Genomic DNA, 17,569 nt, shown 5'->3' on the forward strand with positions numbered 1-17,569 from the left:
TGGAGAACACCCACATAATTAATGCACAATTCCTGACCCCCAGATATAGCTGTGTGACCCAAATGCAGAGAACTGTTCATTTGCACTGGAGTTCACTTGGGAGCTGGGCCTTTCCAAGGCGACTTCTGCCTGCTGAATTATTCTAGTTCCACTTGTCCTACCTTGTAGACATCCAGCTCTCCACACTGTTGGTCAAAGCGAGTATAGAGAGCGTTGAGCATGGTGATGACCTGCAGAGGTGAACACTGAGAGCAGATGGCAGTGAACCCTACGATATCTGAGAAGAGCATGGTGACCTCATTGAACTTCTTGGCTTGCACAATTTGTCCTTGCCAGAGCTGCTGAGCAACCTCAGAGGGAAAGATAGAACACAGGAGATCTACCGTCTTCTTCTTCTCCTCCTCCAGGGCTTGGTGGGCATGCTCCAAGGTTGCCTTCAGCTTTCCCAACCTCTTCTTGAGGCCATCTTGAGCCCGTGCCTGTTCCCCTATCAAGACAACATCCCTCAGGGCATTATGAATCGGGATGTCAGACAGATAGAGACCCCGTCCTGTGAAATCTTCCAATCTGTCCACACACGGCGACCCTAAGAACAAGATGGCACTGGATTCAACGATGTAGATCATTTGACCTTTGAGGTCCATAACCTGCAAAGGAAAGGAGAACCCATTAATGGGTTAGTCAAGTTCCCCAATCCTTCCTGAAACTGCAGAGGGAGTGGAAACTGGGATGATCTTTTTGCATCTGACATTAGAAGTGGATACTGAGATAATCTATTTTGTTTCCAACTAGCTATAGAATAACTGACTTTTTAATCACTTCCAGTTTGGTTCCAGTTCTGAAATTTATGCAGACATTTGAAGAATATACTAAGATATGCTACACAGAAATTATGAGCTTCTCTGCAGCAAGAAAAACGCCTTGCTTTAAAGCCCCACGAAGCACCACCTGGGCGCGCTTGCTGCCAGCTTCTTCTCATAACTCTCTGGTAGTTAACCTGCAGCTCTCACCTAACACGGTGCTCATAAAAACCTGGTTTGCATTCAGCCTGCCCTTCTCCGCTGCTCGTTCTGTCTTTTCTCACTATGGTTTCTTCCTCCTTTTTTTGCTCTTCTATTTTAGCAAGCTTCTCTTCCCCCAAGAGTGGTTTACTCCATCTGGAAAGCATAGGAATTAAAATGTCTCCAAATATGTATCCAAACTTTTCTTTTCCTTTTTTTTTTCTTCTTTCTCTAGACTGATAGAGAAACTTATTTTGGGTGTGATCATTTCTCCAGGGATTTTAGCCTAAGATAGCTGGGTCTTACAAAAGAGGCCATGTCTGTGTTTCAACTTTGCCTTCAGCCTTTAACGAAGGCTGTTCTTCTAAACGCAAGGAAAAGTCTAAGCCAACATACAGACACAAATGTACCCAGAGGGCCTTGTAAGAGGTAATGCTGAAAGAAAAGGTCTTGGACCACACAATTCACTTATATACAACATACAGAGATGTACATATGTATGTGTTTACAGTGTATCAGAGTCCAAGCCATGCAAGTGCTCAGCAATGGGGGATGGAAAAAATAAAACCACTCATTGCATGTGTTCATCAGTGAGAGACTGCGCAAATAAAATCGAGCATAATCACTCAGTGTAATAAGCCATGGCCTCCACGCCACTGAGACAGACCAACGTCCAATAGCAGGGATGGATGGGCAAACTCTCTCCTTCACTGACAAATGTATTTGTAGGGGCTTGATTCTGTTATTCTGTTGCTGTAAACATGTACACATACACACATACACCCTACTTCCTTTGTAGTTTTGCTACCGTATACATCACTTAAAATAGCTAAATATACTTTTCGGTAAAAAAAAAAAATTAACAATACAGCTGTTTTCATTTTGTGGAACAGCCAGTGCTCCTGGGGGTTTATTTTTCTAAGATCATTCCTTATCTATGAATATGAATGGCATCATCACCACGGAGTTAGTAAACTTTCATTCCTGAGATTAAATAGTTGCCTCCATTCTTTATCGTGAGAGCATGCCCGTTCTGCCACACACATTTCATAGCAATTCATCAAGTTAGCTATTCCTCCACACATTTATATATCGATTCAAATTCACCTACTTGCTTCTTACAGCATACAGCTTGGTTCTTACAAAACAATTCCTTTTATTACTCAAAGCCAGTGACCTCTTTGATAATAACCAGAAGCAGATTTTCATGTGAACACTTCTAGCTTGGTTATAAAGCTCTCCATTTTGGTTTTTATATTTGTTCACTTATCTTTAATGTCTTCACCGTTGTGTGTTTGTGTGTGTGTGTGTGTGTGTGTGTGTGTGTGTGTGTGTGTGTGCACCTACATGCCGTCGTACATGTGGAGGGCTAGAGAGAACTTGTAAAGACTGTGCTTCTTTCTACCCTGTAGTTTCAGGAACCGAACACATTCCAGGTTTGGTGGCAAGCACCTTTACTCACTGAGCCATCTCGCCCTATACTTGTTTTGAGATTGGGTCTCATTTACCTGAATATACAATCAAAGATGGCTTTGAACTTCTGATTCCTCTATCTTCTGACTGATAGGATTAGAAATATGTGATATATCCCATAGGATGTTGGGGATCAAACCCTAGGCCTTCATGCAGGCCAGGCAAGCATTTTACCAATTAGAAGAGCATGTCCACACCCTCACTGCAATTTTAAGAGGCAAACTGTGTTCAATAAATAATTGTAATCAATGAAGTAGGCAAGAAAAATTAACATAGGAATAAATTCACTTGTTAAAAATCATTTTAGAATTCTAGACAGGTGCGTTAGCCAAATGGCACATTTTCATTTGTCTTATGATTTCTTCCCTTTAAAAACGAAACAACTGGTTTTACTTTGAATCCGTGCTATATTTTCCTTACCCTTGAAGATTTCTTCACTAAGTTATCCCATCTCCTCACCCGTATGACAAACTGCATATTCAACATTGTCATGATGCCGCTAAATGTCTGGTTGATTTTGGGAGTTAGAATTTCAAAGAACTCTTCAAAGTTGGGCTTCCCTTGGAAGTCCCTCTTGTTCACCAGCCTTCTGATGCCATTACCCAGCTGCAGAATGGCCAGGTCACGGTCCAGCATGAAGTGGAATGGGAAAGTTTTGCAGAAGAGCGAAGTAGGGATCACTAGCGAGGACTGGGGTTTGCCTGGGGACAGAGAAGGCTTGGTGCTCTTCACGTGGACCGAGTAGAGCAAATAGGGCTGGTTCACGAATTCGGTACACTCACTTCGGAAGCAGGGAGGCATCAGGGACACCTCCACGTGGCTTTCGTACAGTATGCGAGCAGCCGCTTTAATGATACCGGGGAGAAGCAGGGCTGTGGTTCTCTTCGGGAAGAAGTAGTAAACATTTAGAAAGTCCTGGTCCTTGTCCAGGCACAAGATGGAGGCATCTTCCAGTCGCCCCCGCCTCTCCGCCTCCTGGCAGTGGCTGCTCTGCTTCAGGAGCGTGCTGAAGCTGTTGAGAAAGTCCTTCAGGGTGCCGCCAACCACGCCCAGGATGTGCTCATCTTCCTCATAACAGATCTTGAACAGTTCCTCACCCAGAGAGTCTTTGAGCGCCTCCACTGGGACACCTGCAAGCACACAGCATAGTCAGCTATCAAGCGTGTCAACTCAGAAGAGGGTGGCTCGTGGTTCCACCACATGCAACTGCCCTTATCTAAATGCGGGCACTCAGCTTACCAACAGAAGTTAGCTTTTAGAATTCTCATCACTCTGATTACCAATCCACAAATGACTGACATTGCACCAAGAATGAGTAGTTAAGTGGGATGTACGACTTTTTAATCTCTCACAACTATAAAGCAACTAGGGTTCCAAGGTTAAGTCCATTTCAGAGGAAGCCTGTCTGTCTTTCTCTTAACCACATGATGTACCTTTTCTTGAAGTGTCCTCTACTCACTGGGGTCAGAGTATACACCTCAATGTAAGAGTCACAACTGAAGTTAATTTACACATGAAACTCAGTAATGTCTGGAGATGATTTCATGATGGGTTTTTGATTAGATGATGTACCCTGAGTGAATATTTCCATGAATTATATCATTTACCTTCAGCATCTTCTTCCTAAGCTTCCGACTCATCCCCATACTCTACATCCTATATTTTTTATCATGTCTTTTGTGACTATAACTGCATCGTTTTCCTTACCTTTCCCTCTTCTAGTTCCACCCATATACCCCTCCTTGCTCTCTTTCACATTTATGAGTCCTCTTTTTCATTAACACATATGCATCTGTATATTCATTTATATTTCTAAATAATAAAGTGCTCAGTTTGCATTATGCTACTTGTACGTGTGTTTTCAGGGCTGACCATTTAGTACTGGAAGATGAGTTGATGTATTCTTTTCCCAAGAAGACTGTTTCTGCTATGCTGAGGATTTCCTAGTTTCCTATAGTTCTTTGTTTAGGCTTGATCCTTGTGGGCTTTCCTCCACCCCATTTGGCCTGCCTATAGGTATTATCTTGATTAGCTCATATTTAGACAATCTTGTTGGTGAGTCTTTATGGGTGCAGCCTCTTGTATTGCTAGGAGATACAATCTTACAGTCAACTCCCTGATCCATTGGCTTTTCTGGTTTCTCCACCCTCTCTTCTGCAATGTGACCATTGGTCTGTGCTCCACAAGTCCGTTCTTTGATTGGTTGTGGTTCTCTGTTATGATTTCCTTCTGTGGCAGAGATGTTTCGTACATTTTTTCCCTTGGTAAAGTGGGAATCTATGCTACTCTCTTTGAGGACTATTGTGATGTGTGGGAATTATGTTTAGAAGAGTGTCTATCTTCCAAGGATGGCTCAATATAAAGTACCCATCATTACTACTACGTTTCTTAAAAGTACAACTTTTCCTAGCCCACACTCTGAAAAAGTTTCGGCAGTAATCACTACTGATCTTTCCCCTGTGGCTAATTATTAATGTGAGAATGCTGGCAGAACTATTTTCCCATGATTGCTTCCTGCCTCTAAAAGTACTCTTCAATTTACCTTGTTGAACAGAAGTTTTCATATACAAATGAGAAAGACATAGTTTGGTTTAAAACCAAAGTCTGTGAATGTGAAAGTCTGAGAATCCGCTTCCCACCCAGACTTATCTAATCTCTGCAAATAAACAACAGGAAAAGAGGAATGTTTGAGGCCACAAAACAACATGTTGTCGAGAAAGGGTTGCTCTGCATCAACACACACAGAGGTCAAAGACTTCAGGCTGGGAGTCACTAACAAACAAATACAAACATGTTAAAAGAAATATTAGTTATCAGGGATGTGGTGTGCTTCCTAATTTCCTGTACTCAGTTTTATTTGTTACCTGCCGCAATTGCTTCTTCTGCAATTATTCTTTCAAGGTCTTCTTTTTCTGAAGAATTCCTGGGAATAATTAAATATCTTAAATTAAAAACTGATAAACAAGTGCTGAAAATTCAGATCATACGCAGCATGTAGATAATCATATGTGAGGATTCTTTTCCAGAAGCAAATCTTGACTTGCTATATGAGATTTAATGACCTAAACAACCACTGTTGGGAAAACCCCCAGTGTGTTCATAGCATGGAGTCTCTCCTAATTCCTCATGAAGCATATTTGCCTTTGGGGTTCATTCGTCATGAGAGAGAATCTATACTAGCATGTAACCAGGAGTGGACGATGGTCTAGAAGATGATGTCAGGACAAGGTTACATGGCTGATGCACACTGTCTTGCACATGGAGGGCTTGAGTTCCACAACCAACACTGAAACAAACAAGGAGATGTTACGTTTTTAGGATGATCATCTCAATGAGATAAAGATCTACCTACAATGGGTCTCGCTATTGTTCTGCATTGTCTTTTTCTGATGCAAAAACATAAAATACTGGGGTTCTTACTGTTGAGATTAGGAATCTTTATCGTTTTATTTCAGACCCCAGTCTCCCAAATTTTATGCCTGATCTTACACACAAACTAGTTAGAAATCAATTTTTTCATCAATCGTTGCGTTCTAGAAAATGGAAGCTTGAAAGAATAGCAGCATGTATGAGGATCAATAGAAGGCTGAAAGAATTTCAAATGGGAAAACTTTTTGTTTTTAACAATCGAAAACATTTAAGATGGCATCACTCATTTTATGTACCATATGATTAGCTAAAAAATCAGCTGTGTGGTTTCCCCCTGGATTTTAGTTTACGTTTTGCTATGTTTATTTTATTTTATTTCAGTTTTTTGGAGATGCGGGCTAAAGTTAGCATCTTCTGCTTTTTATTTTCTTTGTGTAGCACCTAATTGATGCTTTATATTTTAGATGTTTTTACACTGTGCAAACCACATATTCTTCTTGACCACCAATGCTCAGCTGTATGTAAGTCCGTGGCTTCCTCCATCCACTGCATGGCTTTGTCATTCATGTCTACCGACTTGCTTTGTGAAGACTTAGCACGATAGTGACTGATTCTGGCGAAATTTGCCAAACTCTTCCAGCTCTTTAAGAGCATAAAAAGCTCTATTTAATTGCAAGGTTCAATTTGTCATCAGCTGAGCCAAGTTTAAATGCAGGTATACTTCATCTGTTTTAAATAGCATCCTTCTAAAGCATAGTATAATTTAAGAAGTTTTAAAAGGAGATACTTCTGAGAAGGAAAATTGGCCAGAGAACCACTTTGTTGCATAGAAATATGATGCTTATAAGTATGTAAAGTACTAGGTGGAATTATTTTACCTAAATGGGCCATCAGACTCAATTTGGACATGGAGAGCCACAATCCTTTGTTAGATAATTCATCAAAGTACCAAACTCTTATTTTTCTTCTTTGTTTTTTAATCATCTAAGCAGATTTATTTAAGCAGGGCTCCTCACTATATTACTGATATTTTCTGACATTCATACAGCCAGATGAGTGCAGAACAGACCTTTGTCATTCTGAAAAGCACACACTGAAGTGTAAATGAAATACTCCTTGCTTTAGTAAACACAGCAGACAAAGACTTTTGAGTGGCCAGCAAACCCAACCCCCTCTCTCTCTCTAGTGGCCAGCATACCCAACCCTCTCTCTCTAGTGGCCAGCATACCCAACCCTCTCTCTCTAGTGGCCAGCATACCCAACCCTCTCTCTCTAGTGGCCAGCAAACACCCCCCCCCTCCACACGCATACACACATGCACACACTTTATGATTTTTGTCCACCAGGTGGTGGAGAGAGAATGACAGAGACAGAGACAGAGAGAGGGAGGGAGAGAGTTGCTGCAACACTTCCCTGAGCAGCAGGCGAGGTCACAGTGGCTGTACAGATAAGAACTGGGCTCTCATCCCTCATTCAAGGACAAGGCACTGCTTAACCCATTTTTTTGTGTGTGTGTGTTTTGTTTGATTTGCAAGTCCCAGAAATAAGCTGCATGAAACAGGGTGAGGGTGTGTTCATCTGCTGGCAGACCAAGGACAGCACAAACAGTAAAGTGCGGCATCGACATTGCCCAAGAATGAGATAACAGGACAGGAGGCAGAGTCACTTCACACAGGAGCAGGAAGAACATACTGGTCAACTGGGTCAGCATCATGGACCGGTGTCTGCATCTGTTTTCCTTAAGATTTCCAAAGGAAATAATTGTTGTGGATTTTACTTTTCGAGGGCCCTTTTACAGGATGCACCACACGAAACAGATCTCCATCCAGCAGCAGGGACGTTTCAGAGTGAGAAGGCCTGAGAATAAATCTCAGTGCACTGGCTGCCAAGGACTTGAGCCTATAGCCCCAGTAGCACCGCAAGATTGACTTGAAGCTATCTTATCAGCCTGCCTGGGAATTAAGGGGAGAGGCGCCTGGGATGCTTGTCAGCTCAGTCCAGTAAAGAAAGCTTCCGTCAGACACAGATTCACACTCTTCCAGGCTGTCCATGACCGTTTCTTGGCTCAGCTGAGCTGCCTGCATAAAGTCTACCAGCAGTTACTCAGCAGGAAAATTCAGCCTGGATTATCCATACAGCAGACTACTAGATTATAGGGAGAAGTGTTTGTAAATTGTACCCACCATGGTGTTGGTTTGCATAGTTCCAAAGTTCTATTCTGCCAATGTAAACTCAGAATTTACTCTGTTATTCACATGTTGAATACTTAGAACGGGGATGGTCAATTTATCCACCAGAAGCACGTGAACGGCTTTATTTTAAAAGCCAATTATCCAAACCAGATTTAAAACAAAACAAAACAAAAACACAATCCTCCTTCCCTTCCCTTCTGAAACCTGGAAAAGTACATTTGTTTTCAAGTTTGTGGTTGCCAACACTTCAGGTTTTGATATATAACAAAAATCTAGTAACTATTAACATATTCTGTAAGGATTTATTATTTTGAAACAACATTTGTAGGATGAGGTTTCATACAACTGAAGTAGTATCGCTTACCTGTTTTCCTTTATTTTGTGCTTTGCCAATGTTCTCTGAAGTGCAAGGTTCAGTCTCTCAAACTGGAATTAAAAAGAGATATTTCTTTAAGATGTCTTTAAAAACAATGCAAACGTGTGTTAGATGGTGAGTGCCATGGGTTTGATATATTGGGAACTGAGACTTCTTTCCGAAGTGGTTTTCGATCCTGGGAAGAACCAATGAGCTCAGACTTTTTTTTTTTTTTTTTTTTTTTTTGTTAGTGGTTATAGGAGTCCCTGGGCCTTGCTCTTGGATATAAGTCTCACAGAGAATCAAGCTTGGTCTGATCCCAGACAGAAGATGTCAACTCTCAGTGTCAGACCTTCTTTAATGAAGGATTCCATGGCATCACTTCCTTTGGATGAGGAAGGCTTCCTGTACACACTCCCAAGATTTTCATTACAGAGTTCATTCTCTTCCCTTCCTAACTGATATCTCTTCCACCACTCACCCAAGGTCACAGTGCCCTTCCCACCCCACACACTCTACTCAAGTTTCCTTTATTCTAGTCTAAGAATCTTCAGTTATCTCTTCTGCTTACCTTTTAACCCTGAAAACTAATCTGTCACCAGAAGTGTGTATTTCAAGAGTATCGTGCTTGGGGTTGGGGATTTAGCTCAGTGGTAAAGCGCTTGCCTAGCAAGCGCAAGGCTCTGAGTTCGGTTCCCAGCTCCAAGAAAAAGAAAAAAAAAAAGAGTCTCGTGCTTGTCTTAATTATGGTAATTCCCATTTTTGAATTTGGTACTTACCAAATACCGGTACTTTCACTCTTTGATTTCTGAGTGTTTATGAGATTTCCTTTCATGCAAGACATACATATGTAGTTCCCCTTCATCTAATATGTACTTCTTTACTATCTATGGATTTATTTAAATATCTTTGTTTCTCCTTGATAAACAAGGAAAAACATTGAAGAGAAGTGTTCAGGTTTGGATCCTGGTTGAAAATCGCACATGTCTATGCATGGGTACGAGATCATCGAATCTTAATTTCAGTTTATATAGAGGAACGTCAAGAACTTTCTGGATATGACCCAAGTTGGGAAATTCCTTTTGCCTTAATCTATTTATATCTCTCATAGAGTTTCCACTAGTCACAGAAGGCAATGTTAAAAAAAAAAAAGTAGAGAGAGCTTTTTTGAAAAGGGCTTTGAATTCTAAATATGTAAATCAAGCTCAGAAAATACATACAAAATTTATTCAATGAAAATGCAATCACTAAGAAGAAATTAAAAGAGAATTTAAATCTATAGTGAGGAGCACATTTTTGAGGAGGGGACACATCTGTGACAGGATGAAGAGAAAATGGTAGTTGAGTCCAGAAGGTAGAACCTGGAGAAGACCCTGTTGACCCAGTGACTGCAAAAAGCCGGAAAGAGCAGCTGAGTAACAGGTACAGAAGGGCACACTACCTAGTGACTTTTTATAAAAAGGTAAAAAAGGGGTTTTAAAAAAAGCCCAATGAAACTTGGGAGATTTTAAAGGAGCATCTCAAATGGGTGCCTGGGAAACCCATCTTCTTAAGAGGCTTCTCACCAGTTACTCTACATCACTAGCAACAGGACACCAATGTGACACAAACCCAGGGAACCATAAGATTCTGTGAGTTCTCCCTTCTGCAAACCATACTCATGTGAGGAATGGGTCATGGGGTGAGGGAAGAGGGACGCTGCCTGTCCTTTACTGTAACCCAAGGTTTTCCTCGTATTGTCTGTCACCTAGTGGAGCAGAAACCCAGAAAAGGCAAGAATAATCATTTCTATGAACTCCTGATCAGAACTTTCAATGAGCTCTAAGAGAGAAAACCAGTTCTATTACTAGGGAGTTTGTCCTTTTTCCTGTGTGGTACTGCAGGACATTTATTTCTGTTGTTCTCCAATTAAACACTCAGGGGTATTCTTTTGCTCTTAAAAACAAAAAAAGCTCCTTTTTTGTGTTTCCCATGCTCTCCAGATCAACTTTGTTAGGTCCTCACTCCGAACATGCATTGACATAGCAAGTTGGAGAAGAGTAAAGTTGATACTTTTCCCAGCATTGCTGGAGATGATGGAACAATTGTTTTTCCAGATTTTCCACTCGGACCAGATTCATTTTCCTTTAAATAAAACCATGGACTTCTTAGGGAAAGATGAGTAGATTACTGTAGTGAACTCTTGTGGGGATTTAACTTTGTCTTATAACAGTGTTGTAAGTGTGTGGCTTCTTCTAGGGCAGACATGACCACCAGCCATCCCTGAGGAGAGGTTGCTACTCTGATCCACCACAGCTATAACAATGGAATAAAATAATACAGCGATAGCCAAGTCTATTGTTATAGTATAGAGGTTCCTGAGACTTCCTAGCAGCGGAACCTGGCATAGGGAGTTCTTCCTTTAAGATTCCGCTATTATTTTCTGCTGCCCTGCAATTGTGCTTGATCTTGCAGGATGCAGGAGTCCATAAGTGGTGGAAGATTAAGGATGAGACTCTTTTTTTCAGCTTTGTGAAGTCATCACTCACAATGTATTTAGGATGAGGTAGCGGTTTTTTGTGCTACCCGTTGCCTTGTAAGTAACTGTAATAAACTCATCTGTTCCTGAAGCTGGACGTGGATGGAATCCTTACCCTCATTTGCTCTGTCATTGTAGCCTATCTAGGGTGATTGGAGCTTTTATTCACAGCTCCCAAGGAAAAGTCAAGCAACAGACTGACTTTTATGAAAAGGTGTAGGTTCAAATAAAATACACAGGTTTTCCAAGGCAGTGTTTCCTGGCAAGAGCTGAGGAATGGATGTCTTTTTTTTATATACTATATTTCTTTTGATTTATCAATCTAGACACTGAGGTGAGTTTAGACTGTAAAGCCATAGATAAGATTCACATTAATTAGAGTTCATAACAAAAACCCAAACAGTGCAGGACTTCTCTACATACACAATGAACCTATACATCAATTTTCTTTTTAGTTTAGTGTAATACTTTAGAACTAAAACCACTATTTGTTTTAAAAAATGTATCTCAGAATTCAGTATATACATACATAGGGTAGTAGTCTTCTGTGGAGTTTTGTTTTGTTTTGCTTCTTGTTCTCTGTGCCTTTATATTTGGGAAGTCTCTATTCTGAACTTTAAAGAAATTATCTATAACCTTTATGTTTTGCAATGATGTGGCTCATGGAATTCTTGAATGATAGAAAGTTTGTCTTATTAGTAAACCAGCATTATTATCAATTTTATTTGTCATGAAAACTGTCATTTGGTGTGATAGAGAACATGTAGGAATTCTTGTTCAAGCATAATTTGGTCATGAATGTAGCATGAGGACAGTCCAGGAACATTGGTATGAATGCTCTGAAATTTGTAGAGAATTTCACTGTTATAGTTAATAGAGGAGCCATGATTTCAGTTGCCTACTGCAGGTACATGTATGCATGTGTGGAGTGCTATTCTGTACACAAGTTCACCTGTGTATACCAGTAAACTTCAGCGATAAAACATGGGTCTTACTTCTTCGGCTTTGTTTTGTTTACATGTTAACACGAGATACATCATTGGGGTTCTCTAATTAAGCTTGTCTGGCTAGCTAGAAAGCCCCAGTGGTCTACCAGTCTCCACCTCCCTAGTGTTGGGATTATAAGCATATGTCACCATTCCCAGCTCTTTGCATGAGTTCTGAGCATTAAATACAGGCTCTCTTTCATACCTGTGTATCAAGCATTTTGTCCACTGAGCTACCTCTCTGAAAGTCTCTTCAGTTTTTAATGCTTCTCTAAACCGATAATATTTTAATTAATAAGGACAAATTATAATGCTATGAATTATCAATGAGATGCAGACTCATCTCAGCTATTCCTTTCACTTTGAAATAATGATACAATTCTACGTGTCCGAGTTGTTACTTTTCAAGCAGAAATGGTGGTAAGTTTCATTAGGGGATCAAGAAACTCCCTTTAAACTCAACCAGCTCACTTCTATGGAATGAGACATCCTATCATAAATCTTCTCAGGCTAATGGATTTTTATACTTCCCATACCCTACAGAAACATAAGTGGAGAGTTATAGCTGATTCTAAACTAAGAACTAATATGTCAAACTGAATCTTGAATATCAATGTCTTTCATAAGGTAATTGAAGTAACTGAAACTAAAATGTGAGCACTAAATGTGCCAAGCAAGAAATATTCACGAAAAATGATGTATCTATAAAAAGACCAAGCAGATATTTGGACAGTTGATAAAGCATGATAGACTGTTTACTACAAATTTCAAACATAATCAACATTGGTGCATTTGCTGTCATAAATCATATGACCTTAACTGTGGAAGTATGCCTATGAATGCCAAAGGTAGTCCTCCCTACAAGAATTCCTATAGATTCTTCCTCCTTCCTCGATGCTGCATGGTATTCTGGTCAGAGCTCAATATTTGCACTCATGAGTCCAAATCCAAATACCAGCACAGCTCATTCTAACTAATACTCTTTGGTACCTCACCCTAGATTTTTCTTACATAAAAAAGAACAGTTTTCAGTAGTCTGCCTGTTCTCTTCCAGATTCTGAGAAAGCACACATGTGGTTTTTCCTCCAGGAAATAGGAAGAGAGAAAGAAAGTACATGGCATATAAAAGATTTAAAAAATTCCCAGAACTTCTGACTGGCCAGTCACTCAAGGTATTTCCAATATCAAAATCACTTAACAGAAGTTGACAATCTGGCTTCTTCTTCAATACATAGACAGTGAAGCAAAGTAATACAAAGATTCAGGAGAATGTGAGAGAGGGCAGTAGTAAATCTTCAGTCATCAACCCTAAAGACATGAGAAAAATTCAAAATAATAAAATAATCTCAAGGAACTTTACTAAGCTGTAGGAGAATGTAGACATCAAAGACAAAAAAAATTATCCAAGAAGAAAAAGAGATGTCAACAAACAGATTATTGAAGGAAAACATTGAACATCATTTATTTGTTATCTCTGTCCTTGGGTGAAACCTCCCAGACTGCAAGGCAAGGCACTTCAGTGAGAAGGGCTATGTCTTCCAGTCTCAACAAACCTGGGTATCTAAGGATCCCCCCCACCCCCCCCCACACCTTTGTTGTTAAAGCATTATTGCTCTCCCACTGAAAGCCATTCGACTTCAGGTGAGCCACCCAACTTCTGTAGTATTTTCTGGGCAAGAGTAGAAGTTGATTTCACTCAGTGTATATTAACACACAGAAGTAGGTCTGATAGAACTCTACTTTACTGATAAAGGAAGCTGAGGCAGATGAAGCAAAGACAGGAATTTGTCAGAGACTAACTATCTTTTGGAAGGAATTCAAGATGTGAAACTTTTAAAGATTACACACAATATAGGACACTGTTATTTAAAAAGACAGTTTTCATGTTTCGGAGGAATTCTGTTTACCATTCTTTTAAAAGTGAGAAAATTCATTTCCAAAATATTTTCTTTTGAAAACCTTAGCGTTTCCAGTTCTGAAATACCACTATCATTGCTAAAGGGAAAACACTCACCTCTGGGAAAATGAGCTTGCCAATACTCTCTGCCAGGGTGTGTAGGTAGACTCTGTTGCGGCTTGTCTTTCTTTGGGGGTGACTCCCTTCTGCATTCTCAGCAAACTCCTGGCAGGTGGGCAGAGTGGCCTGGCAGCTCTCAGAGACTCCGGCCACCTCCTCTATTGGCTCCGTAGGAACCTGACCAGGAGCCAGTAAGGAGAAAGGACACTCCCCCGTGATCTTGAGATCTTTGAACTTCCTGCAGAACATGGTGTTCCTGGAGCTTGGCAGTGGTTTCCTCCTTATTAGCCGGTGTTGATGTGGACTGATGAAGATCTGCTTCTACTGACTCAAAGACACGAGTGGCCCAGCATCTATGAGCAGTGGAAAGTCAGAAGAGAAAGGACACACAACAGATAGCTAGATGCACAAAGAAAAAGGTAGTACAATCATCCACAGGGAAATTGCCACCAGAGTATCAAATATTATTTTCTCTAAACATCCTTAGCAAAAACTACCAATTTCCACCTTCTGCACCCCATTTGTTTCTGTTTGATTTCATAGGAACGATCTTCATTATTGCTTCATTAATGCGAGAACTACTGTATTTCATGTGTGTCCTGTCTACACATCAGAACAGTACATGCCAGTGCTCCCCTTAATACTTTATGTGTTATTCTATATATATTGAGAAACTATCTGAGTGAGGTAAGAATGAAACTTGGGTTCAGCTACACCTTAGTTAGCCAACACTGGGCCAAAACTGATGGAGTCTGACCCCAAGAGATTTATTTGTTACACATTTAAATACACTAAATCTTTGGGAAAAGCTTTTCGAATGACAATTACCACAACAAAGCTTTAGGTATAGTTACCTCCAGGAGACTCCTTTGTAAAATACATCTCTATAAGCACAGCACTTGTGACCTTTCCCACAAGAATTCTACTGACTGAGAAGCAATGCTTAGAATTTGGGGATTCATTGAGGACTGGCTTCCTTTCTTTGTTTCTTTTTGAAATGTTTTCTTATTAATCATTTTATTTGTTTACATTTAAAATGTTATCCCCCTTCCTGGTCTCCTTTCCACAAATGCCGCACCCTATCCCCTCCTCTTGACCTCTCAGAGGGCTCTCCCCTCCCACTCACCCATTCCTGCCTCACCCCTCCAGCATCCCCCTTCTCTCGGGCATCAAGCCGAGGACTGGCTTTCAGAACAGCAAAGATATCAGATATTCACGCAACCATTCCCAGTTTTCTGGACTGAAAATAGGTGTCAATTTCTTCTTTGAAGGAAAGAAAAAAAGAGAAGCCTATATGTTTGGCAATTTGGATTTTTCCAGTACTGCTGCAACTACACAGACCTCATATCCTTCATGGCATTTGCATGGATTTCTGTCTAGAAATGTACAGGTGACACTTAAACCGAGGAAGCTGTCATGCCAGGGAGAGGCTGAGGTCCTTCAACATGCTTTCCCTGTGCTTCTCTGCTGGTGACATCATTTCAAGTTCTCACACAAGTCCAATCCACTATTGCTAGTTATCTGCAGTGAGATTCTAGCTGGAATTCAGCATATTAACAATACCAACTGGGTGCATTTGTAGTCTCGTATTCTTGAAATGTCAAAACCACAAATTGAAAATGAATAAAAAAGGTTTCACTTCTGCTAATTCTTACACATCTAACATAGCACTGCAAACTTCAGATGGATATTTAATCCTTCTAGCATCTTCAGGATGCAGGTATTATCATCCCAGAGAGCCAGAAAAATTTAGGTTATTTCCCCTCATTTGAATTCCTAGAAACCTTTTGCAAGAAATGTGTGTATATATGTGTATGTGTATGTATGTGTGTGTATATATATATATATATGTGTGTGTGTGTGTGTGTGTGTGTGTATGTATGTAGATAGATAGATAGATAGATAGATAGATAGATATACTGTCTCAGTCTTTATTTCAACCCAACATAAGACAACCATTATTTTCTTATCAATTGTTGTTGCTAACTTCTATTCTTGTTTATGGATGAAATATATGACCAGAAAGTTGTTTTTTCAATAAAGGATTAGAGATTCTTTCAGCTCTGTACGCTATATAGAGTCTTAACTGCAACTAATCTGTTTTGCTTTTGCACTATGAAGAGGTCATAGGTCATATACAAATAGGCATGAATGTATTCCAATGAAGCATTTGAAAATCTGGCTGGGGTTCTGGAAATCTGGCCCACAGGCTCTAACATGCTGAACCCTTTGCTCTAAAGAGCTGAGTAAACAGTTGGAACCATTTGAATCTAAAGGTAAGGGCAGGGTGCCTTTTCATCCTCTCTACCCACTCCTCTCTTAAAAACTTCAGGTACCTGGATCCAAGGTGGAGATTAATGTTTCCAAGGAAAAACAGTGGCATCACAGTCGCTGGGCAAGTACCCTTCTCTTGAACTCCATCCCAATACATGGGTCATTGAAGGTGAATGTGTACAATTCTAGAGATGAACCTAGTGTAGCACATGTTCTGGCTGAACAATCTCCTCCTTTTGGCATCTTTAAACACAGAGAAATATAAGTGGTTTTGTTCTAATCCCAGGTCTGAGATATGAGGCTCCTTTAGATCGTCCACAGCAGATGATTATGATTTTCCTCATGCTCTAATAGGGGTGTGGTTTTGACCTATGCACATAGTTTCTGTGAGCGTGTGATGTTTGAAATTCTGGCAACTCTTCAGAGAGGGTATACATGCTACAGCTCCATTAGGAGGGCTGGTTGGCTGGTTGGTGGTTAGATGCTGTTGGTTGTGGTTTGTTGGGGTATGTCAAGTAACATGTGCAAAGAAATGAGAAGAAATTGGTTTGATCTTCCTCACGGCGAAGATCAAACTTGTCCCTAGGAACTCAACACTCCTAATCAGCAGGAAGTAGTCTAACAATACTGTCACACCTTTCCACTCTTTCTTTTTTATCTCCTATCTATTGTTAGGGGCTTGAAATGGTGGAAGAAGGGTGAAGGGTGGAAAAAAAGAAGAACCCACAAAGTAGTAAAACATCCAGTTACACTGATGACATTCTTTTTACATTATTATTCAAAAGAAGTACCTGTAATTATTTTCAAAATTTTCAGTTCTTTCAAAGTATGAACATAATAACTATAAAAGGGTACTCAAAAATAAAGGAAGATAATGATAAAAAGATTATGGGTTGAATCTGCCAGAAATATAGTGCTTCTTAAAAATAAGTTCCTCTGATACATAGGAAAATTTTTACATTGGCCTTGAAGGCTTGGCAGAGCAGTTTATGACAAATCCTTCTATTACTGGATGTGAAACCTGATCCCCAAGCCTCTCCTGACCAGCCTATCTACACTTTATACATACATCAACTGCCCATGAACGTCTCCCTTCTCTTGAACTGCACAATGGTCTCATTCCCAGAAAATGTGCTTGGCACGATTTTTACTAACTTAAAAACAGCAATGGGAAAGAAGCTGCACTTACTGAAGACTGGCCGAGTGTTTAGTCTCATTAAATCACACATGTGTAAACAAAGTAATTAGCATTCTTCATCTGTGACTGGTGAAATTACACTAGGAAACAGATGTACAAGCACCAGTATGCTTGAAACCTCTGTGTGTCTTGGATTTGCCAGAAACACAGGAGATATTCTTCCATTAAACCAGAGATGATTTTTAT

The 17,569-nt window shown here is 40.2% G+C and overlaps 1 protein-coding gene across 5 annotated transcripts in view; it reads right to left on the reverse strand.

Annotated features, from left to right (window-relative positions):
* Positions 1-17,569, reverse strand: part of Gucy1a1 (guanylate cyclase 1 soluble subunit alpha 1) — a 63,677-nt gene that overhangs the window by 13,521 nt on the left and 32,587 nt on the right. For 4 of the 5 annotated variants that reach the window (XM_006232518.5, XM_063282313.1, XM_017591011.3 and 1 more), the window contains 5 exons: positions 13,909-14,264; positions 8,400-8,461; positions 5,339-5,397; positions 2,895-3,604; positions 162-647 (listed from right to left, as the gene is read on the reverse strand). In XM_006232518.5, the coding sequence (XP_006232580.1) occupies positions 162-647; positions 2,895-3,604; positions 5,339-5,397; positions 8,400-8,461; positions 13,909-14,160 (1,569 nt within the window). In that variant the 5' untranslated portion in view covers positions 14,161-14,264. Of the gene's footprint in view, positions 1-161; positions 648-2,894; positions 3,605-5,338; positions 5,398-8,399; positions 8,462-13,908; positions 14,311-17,569 lie in introns of all 5 variants that reach the window. The other variant, XM_008761107.4, reaches the window with a different exon arrangement.

Source organism: Rattus norvegicus, chromosome 2 (assembly GCF_036323735.1).
Source record: "Rattus norvegicus strain BN/NHsdMcwi chromosome 2, GRCr8, whole genome shotgun sequence".
Classification (NCBI taxonomy): Eukaryota; Metazoa; Chordata; class Mammalia; order Rodentia; family Muridae; genus Rattus; species Rattus norvegicus.